Source organism: Hipposideros armiger, unplaced genomic scaffold (assembly GCF_001890085.2).
Source record: "Hipposideros armiger isolate ML-2016 unplaced genomic scaffold, ASM189008v1 scaffold_140, whole genome shotgun sequence".
Taxonomy (NCBI): domain Eukaryota; kingdom Metazoa; phylum Chordata; class Mammalia; order Chiroptera; family Hipposideridae; genus Hipposideros; species Hipposideros armiger.
The window spans coordinates 3,074,050-3,082,644 of record NW_017731490.1 but is presented as its reverse complement, the minus strand read 5'-3'; the positions used below and the strand labels follow the sequence as shown (position 1 = coordinate 3,082,644).

At 34.4% G+C, this 8,595-nt stretch overlaps 1 protein-coding gene across 1 annotated transcript in view; it reads right to left on the bottom strand.

Moving 5' to 3' along the window:
• DGKH (diacylglycerol kinase eta) overlaps positions 1–8,595 on the bottom strand; it is an 81,868-nt gene that overhangs the window by 29,888 nt on the left and 43,385 nt on the right. Inside the window, exons 9-12 of the mRNA XM_019650366.1 lie at positions 7,955–8,054; positions 6,170–6,443; positions 5,271–5,393; positions 1,681–1,806 (exon numbers count right to left, since the gene is read on the bottom strand). Of these exons, the coding sequence (XP_019505911.1) occupies positions 1,681–1,806; positions 5,271–5,393; positions 6,170–6,443; positions 7,955–8,054 (623 nt within the window). The remainder of the gene's footprint in view (positions 1–1,680; positions 1,807–5,270; positions 5,394–6,169; positions 6,444–7,954; positions 8,055–8,595) is intronic.

Below are 8,595 nucleotides of genomic sequence, written 5' to 3'. Positions count from 1 at the left end.
AACTGCTGTTGCTCAGAGCTCAAACTCTTGAGCGAGCTCTTAACCAACTGAGCCATTCGGCCGGCCCCTCTTTTAGTTTTTAAAAGAGTTTGGTGAAGGATTGCAGTTAATCATTCTTTAAACTTCATCAGTGAAGCAATATGGACCTGGGCTTTTCTTTGTAGGAAGTTTTTTATTACTAATTCAATCTCTCTACTTGTTTTAGGCCTAGTCAGATTTTCTATTTCTTCTTGAATCAGTTTTGGTAGTTGCTATGTTTCCAGGAATTTGTCTATTTCATCTAGGTTATCAATATGTTGACATGCAATATTTTATAGATTTTCCTTATAATCCTTTCTATTTGTAAGGTCCATTGTGACTTCTCCTCTTTCATTTCAATTTGAATCTTTTCTTTTCTTGGTCCGTTTAGCTAAAGGTTTTGTCAATTTTGTTAATCCGTTCAACAGAACAACTTTTGGTTTCATCGTTTTACTGTATTGTTTTCTAGTCTCAATTTATTTCCACTCTACTCTTTACTTATTTCATTCCTACTGCTGCTTTGGATTTAGTTTGCTCTTCTTTTTCCAGTTTATTAAGGTGAAGAGTTAGGTTTTAATATAGGCATTTACAGCTATAAATTTCCCTCTAAGTGCTGCTTTAGCTCCAACAAATAAGTTTTGGTATATGATGTATTTTTGTTTTCATTCATATGAAAGTGTTTTTAATTTCTCTTGTGATTTTTTTTCCATATGTGTGCATTTCTCAATTTTGCTCTGTAATTCGTTTCTAATTTCATTCTATTGTGGTCAGAGAACATACTCTGAATGATTTCAATCCTTTTAAATTCACTGAGAATTATTTTATGGCCTAACAGATGGTATATCCTGGAGAATGTTCCATATGCACTTGAGAAGAATGTGTCTTCTGTTGTTGGGTGGAGTGTTCGATAAACATCTGTTAGGTCTACATGTTTTATGTGATTTTCAAGTCTCCTATTTCCTCATTGATCTCTGTCTAGTTGTTCAATCTACTATTGGAAGTGGAGTACTAAGGTCTCAAACTATTATTATTAAATTGTGATTTGCCTTTAAAAATAACTTGTGTTACACCCTGATTTTAAGGGTGTAATTTTGTGAATCTGGAAAGTTTTCACTAACTCAAATAGCTAGTACTTAAGGAGGCCTCTGTGACGTCTACATTTTCCTCCCTCCTCTGCTGCATGAGTCCTTTGGTTTTCACTAGTACTAGCCTAAACCCCAGGTAAATTCATTTTATCAGGTCTAGAATAGATTCCTCAGATGTTCCAAAATGAAGCAATATTACTAGTCTAAAAATAACTGCAGAGAGACTTGTGGCTTAAAACTAAAAGGAAAGCTGTGAAGATACTTAAAAGGTGGTGGAATATAGGACCAGATTAACCTTGGGTACCTAATAAATGCAGATTCCTGGGCTCCATTCTAGAACTACTCAATCAAAATTTCTCAGGGCAGGGCCCATAAACATGCATTTTAATACTTCTCAGGTAATTCTTATACACACACGAGTCTAAGGATCTGGATTCTGATTGATAAGAGTACCAAGAACATTCTCCTAAAGGGACATTTATCTTTAAGAACACATTTCGGGAGTTCATGGAAATGAATACTTAGATATTTTCACAGAAATAATTAAAAATAGACCCTGTTTCAGAACCTGTACTACCTGGGCAGATTATTCTGGTATTGAGTACGGGGAGGTTTTCTTTGCTGGCTGCCACAGTTGGACCAGGGCCAGAGTCAGTTTGGGAACGACTTGCCCGACCATCCGGAGACCGAGGTGCAGTTTTAACTGTTGGCAAAAGGTGCATATTAAAAAGAGGAAATGCTAACACTATAAAAATAAGCAAGCCCCTATAAATTCCAGACCTAAAATAATTTAATACATGTTTAAATCAATCAGTGGAACTGAAAATATTACACTGTGCTTACTGATTCTTTTATTATTTTGTTTTCATTTTTTTTTTTTTTTTTAGGTTTACTATTTGGAGGGACTCTGCCACAGGCAGATATCTTGATCTCTCATTTCAAATAGATGGAGGTCAGCAGAAAAGAGATACCAACCATAATTACAGGTCTGCAATACTCACAATTTGAATGTGATCACCACATTTAAATATAAACAGAAATTCTGAAACTGATAATTTTGAAAATGAAAATGAAACATGTTATAATGTATATTATCAATGCAGTCCTTGTCTCAGAAATGTTAGGTGAATTATCAAATTTAATTAATTCCCAGAGCTAATATGTGAAACATGAATTAACATTTTCTTCTATAGGAAGCAAAAATGGCATTTTTTTTTCAAATGAAAGCAATATACTTTTCCTGCACTTCTCAATTATTTATTCAAAGCTATTTGTCCCAAACACTTCTATCATATGTTTGTAAAAGTTCAATACATTTTAAAAATTGCTCCAAGACAGAATTACTCTAAGTTAACAACAAAAAGAGAGGTTTAATTCTACCTAATCAGGGGCATTTTAAAGCAGAGCAAATAGTATGTTTAACTAATTTAGGAGCTATTGGCAAATGTTTGAAAATACAGTAATCCTCAAACCCAATTTAAAAGTACCCTAAAACTTAATTATCTTTACTTACCCTAAGACTAATTACAAACTAACTATATTAATCTTACACTCTCTTCTCTCCCTTCAAAAACAATCCAATTGCACTAAAGAAAAGCAGCAAAGCACTCGTTTTTTGTTTGTTTTTTTTTTTTGGACATATGGGAGTCCTGGGGCTAATTTTTAATAAAAACAACCTTTTGATATTCATCTGTGATAAAAAGCAGAGTGTCCTAGTGACTAAGACTGATGTTCAATTGCACGTAAATAAATTAATGCTTCATGGTTCTTCTTAAACATCTCATTAATCTTATTAACATGCTATATTTTACACATCTCAGGCATATGAATTATTACACAAAACAGTGATAATACAATGAGTGTGCTTCAAAAAAATAAGGATTACTTAATATAGAAATACTTCTATCGCCGAGTCCCACTAAATTGGGTTACTAGCCAAAAAATAAGACCCAATAGTGCACCATTAAAGACTTACATAACCTATGTCTATTTCAATGTCAATATCTATAGCTCTGTATCTCTATTTTTGTTTCCTTTGCAGACTACAATGAAGTATCAAGTTCTTGAGAGTATAGTAAGGTGCGACAGTAGCTGGCTGAAAAACCATTAGCAATGAATGCTGAAAAACCAATCCTCCAAAGAGAGCCATTACCTTAGGGGGATTCATCTAGCTGCATATTGTAATATTGCCATTGTCAGCCCTGCCGGAGTCAACATCTTTTAATGGACGAAACATACAAGCTCTGCTTATCGAATGTCACATGAATTAAACTCGAGATGATAGAATCAAGCGTCAAAAGACTCTGACAAGGTGAAATGATAGATCCAAATCAAAAAGATAAAAATTCATAGGGATGAGTGTACACTACTGTAATTAGGTTAAAAAATCACTTGCACAAAAACAGGAGGAAGAGATCAGGTTTACATAGCACCACCATTTAATCCTTCAAGCCAGAAACTTTGGGTAGCCTTTACAACATCAAAAATGCCCAGAGCGAGTGGTGTATGGGCATCGGGGTGCTACTATACCACAGAAATGTCAGGAGAATGTTGTTCAAAATGCGCATATTTGCAGTTAAACTTGACCAAAAGGGTGCAACTAAAACAACAAAAAGTTTGAAATCATCAAGTCAATGATTGATAGAGGAATTTAGGAGAGATAATCTGGGGAAAAAGGTGTCAGGTATGGAAAGAGGATATGGTGCTCTAAAAGCTGTTTTCAGTGCCATTTAAGGGGTGTCGCACAGAAGTCAGCTTCAACAGAGTGGAACAATGTGTGAAATTGCTTTTAAACTAACCATAAAGCACTGCACAAGTGCCACTAGTCATTACTGTTAACATTAGCACACATACAACTTTATTAATAATAATTGTAATCATGGGTAGAAATTTAAGGAAGAAAATATAAAGCTCAATATAAAGAAAACTTTCTAACAATGAGAGCTGACCATTAAGAGTAGGATGCATTCAAAGTGAGTTTGGACCAATGAGCCTCTGTCCAGGGAGTTATCAAGCATACTTGCTCTGGATCACAGGCTCCAACAGGGACATCCAAGGACGAAAAGATCTGCGGTTACAGAACTGGGTTGTGTGTTGCAGTAGCTACATATTCTGTCTCAAAGGGCTAAGGTTGTAGATTGTGCATGCACTGGTTGTATGCCAGACATGTGAGGCCTGTAAGGTCTAATTTTCAAGTTTCTAAGGGTTTTAAATATAATTGAGAAATAGTCTTTCAAAGTTAATATAATTAGTAGCAGCAGCAGTGACAGTAGTAGCAATAATAAGGATAACGGCAGCAAACACTCTTCCAGTACTATGTCCCAGTCCCTATTCTAGACACTTTATAGATTTTAACTTATTTAACCCTTTTATCCCCATTTTACAGATGAGGAAAGTACAGAGAAGTTAAGTAATCTGGCCTAGTTTAAATATAACGAAAATAAAAATTTAACGATTGCAAAGTTCTCATATGTTGACTTTTCATTAGTGCTATGTAATTATTTTCATATTTTCTAGCTTCGTTAATATTTTAATTCCTGCTTTGTTTTAGTCTAGTAAATTAATTTTCCATTACACAGTATATTAAAAGTATAAATCCATCCTCAATTCAAACCTAAAAGGTAGAGAAATAGTTAACATTCTTCCAGCAACTACTTCTTAACTTACTGGCAAAAATAATTTCAGTAGAGAAATATCTATCATTTTAAGGCCTAATTTAGCAATAAGGATTATCAGCCACCTCTGATGATCAATGGAACTCAAGGGACTGATGAATTATTTAAATGCTAAATTTTATGCACACAGGCCCTGCAACTTTCATATAATTCTCAAAGGAAACTGTGGGCTAAAATAGGTTAAAATCTGCCGATTTAGGTGTTTGCTCCTTCATTCTTCAAGGGAAATTAAGATATTTAGGCATATTGGGTCCCATGATTCTTAGTTTACTATGATAATCTCTAGATTACATGATAATAAGGAGATGTGAGAGTACTTGACAACAGTCTAAATAATGTTACCTTTTTGTTTTAGTATCATGAATATCTAAGCTTTAAATTCTACTTGAAGATAAAAATACAAATAGTTTATTTCAAATGGATAAACTTTTTGAAAACTAAAAGCGGAATTACATTTATTTAATTCCAAACAATTTTATCATAGTTTTCTTACCAGTTAATGACTCTTTTGTGTCATCATCTTTAGATTCTTCTTTCGATTCATCTGTTTCTGTACTATCATAATCAAATGACTGATTAACTGGTTCACAGGGGTGAACTGTCTGGTCATCCATAACTTTAAGTAGTAAGAAGATAAATATGTTTGAACAAGTAAAAGTGAAATCCATAAATATTAATATATGCTTAGAAAAAAACTGGAAACATCAACCAAAAGAAATTCCATATTCACAAACAAACACTAATTGGCAATGAACTTGGGAGTAATGTCTATAAGTACTAAAGATTATAAAATTAAATAAATTTGTCAAAATTACATTTTTATTAGAAGAAAAAGAAAATATAAGAATTTTAGAGAACATAATACAAATCCAATTACAAGTTACAACCTATAAAGGATTTCTGGATTATTTATATTAAAATTAAGTTTAGTCTACTACGAAAATTCTAAGAGAAGTATATATATTATATTAATATAAAAAGTAAAATCTAGGCAAAACTTTCATAAACTCTTACAAAAGCAACATAAACATTTAGGGAAGAAATGTTAAGAAAATATTTTCAAAGTAGTTTACAGGTTTGATTTTCACTTAGAATTTAACAGATTCCAATTAAGTAAAAAAGATTTAAAATTTTAGAAATAGTAATTTTCAATTTTATTTCAGTGTTTCCAGAGTACCTTATTTCTGGGATTTTGTTTTATGTATCATTAATATGCTGATCCTTACTACTCAAATGATAAATAGGACTAAGTATACATTTCACTGTAATGGTTCTATCTTCTATCTTAAAAAAACATTTTAAGTGTGTCCAGTCTGACCCGTATGGAAATTTCATTGCACTTGTGTGAGAATGTTGCTAACTTCTTCAAAAGCTAATTTTATTCATTTGTACCTTTTCCAGCCTCTTCAATGACTTGCCTCACTGCTTTCTTTAAACTGTTTGCCCGCAACATTATTTCCTTTGGTTTGATGGCTTTCTGGGAGGACGGTTTTGTAGTGTCATCCAAGAGCTGCTCCCTGCTCTCACACAAGGATTCCTCGCTTGAAGATTCCACAGTATCTTCTTCTACGATGCGAGGGCTGATGCCTGGGAGAAGTGGAGCCGCCTGGGAATCCGTGTGCAGAGCCTGGAGCAGTTGTTCGAGCTTCTCGTTTAGCACTGAACACTAAGAAAACAGAATGCGTCATGCATCTCCACTTTGTGTAGATGGAAAACGGTATTTTAAACGAATGGCTTCTGATTTGAAAGGAAAGATGTGATATTGATGTGTACCCTAACTGGCTATTACAAGTTATACTTTAGACAGCCTATGGACTAAATAACTTATAACTGTAAAAACAAAGTGGTATTCTTATATAAATTTATTGATTTATACTTCTAGAACCTTTCAGATTCCATTTCATGTGTGAAAATCTTTGCAATCTTTGTATAGCTATTTTTTCTTAAACAAACACTTTCCTATAAAATGAACACATTACACAAAAAAAATTTTGTCATACAAAATTTGCTACACATTATACAAATGATAGCATAAACACTTTTTCAAGGTAATCAACTTATGGTACCATTTTGGCATCACACACTGCAGGCAGGCTGAGTCTTGGAAAGCTCACCTTCAAAGCTTTGGTTTGCAAGGATTGAACAGTGCCTAAGGAATTACTGGCTTAAAGTAAGAGCAAAAAGGAAACGCACAAGGATAAGAAGAGAAAGAAGGGAGATGCAGAAAGAAAAACAAGCCTCGTCCATGTGTCTTTCTGCTTTTCTTGAATTACCAAGGGTAAAGAAACGTTTAGGACTGAAGCTGTTGATGCTACTGCCTAACATAACTTTTATCTCCACACAACTTCCAATTCTCTCCCCCTACATTTGTCTTTGATGACACGCCAAGACAAAAGTTACAGCAGCAAGAGGGAAGAGAAAAAGTGTGACTAGAAAGAGTTTCTGTTTTCTGAAGCTCTTCACAGAGTAGACAAACATAAGAGGCTGAAAACTTCAAATGCATTTTTATTTCAATTTTCCTTTCCTTCTAGTCAATTAAACTACCATCTACAGCCTAAATCTGGGGAGAACATTCCTTTGCAAGCCCCAGAGAGCTAAGCCTTTTCTAAGAAGCCCTGGCATAACCTCAAGAAAGCGAAGACAGTAGCTTTTAAGGCTCAGTAAACTGCTCTTATTTTACGTCAGAAAGTTCACTAAGGGGAAAAAAATCTATCAAGATAAAGGTAATGAAGAAAGAGAACCCTGAGTGGGACTGAGGACCGTCAAGTCTGGGCAATCTGAGAAACTGCTGGGAGGGAACTTGACTGATCAAAGTTTTCCTAGAAATGGAAAGCCATTCCTCTCCCCATGGAAACCCCAGCATTCTCCCCAATGACCCGATTATTGGGCTTTTCTTCTATGAGTGTCAATCAGTGGGGAACAGGGAGTTGCATTATAAAATTCGGTTTGTCATAAAATTCGGTTTGTCAAATGGTCATCAGCAATGCAGTTTTCCTACATCTTAAAGGATAACCGTGAAATAGAATGTTTTTAAACCCTCATATCTGATCCAAAAGTCACTTTTCTCTTGATCTATGATGTTTGGGCAAGAAAGTCACTTAATCAATTTAGCTGTAGAACCAGTTCAATGTTAACACGGTAAGTAAAAACTCTGAAGCCCGGACTGTGTGTCCTTACTTTACTGGCCACGGAATCGGCTACCACGGCATTTTCCAACGTTTTGTCATATGCCTTCTCCACTTTGGAGACGAAGTCCTTCACGGTTTCACACAGTGTCCTTTGAGGAAAAGAAATTGTGCAATTTGGTAAACTCAGTAGGCTGATTTGCTTTGATTTATAAACATATTAAAAATAAGCACAACTACGCAAGCTGTCAAAATACTGCGATCATTTGTATGACAAACCCACTTCTGTCTGCTGTATGACACGTCCTAGGTAAGTTCAAGGCATTCTAAGTGATGAATGGATACACGAATAAACCTTGCTCTACATAATTTAAATAAATGTAATTTTAAGGTAATAACAAGCCTTTATCAAATATTTAAATTGTATCTTGGGAAGACTATGTTTAGATCCCGTTTTAAAAAGCATTATTTCCTACACACTGTGTATTTTCATAATAACAGGACTTGCAGTGTTGAACCAACAAGGATAAATTTGTCACTTATGTTGTCACTGTCGCTCTACTATTCATCCTGTGGGTATCTTGATAATAACATTGTTCCTGAAAATGAGGTTTTATGATACGCGAGAAACTGAACTGTCACTTGAATTGAGTCAGAGTTTCTGTAAATTCATTTTTTTTCCTTAAGCTAATA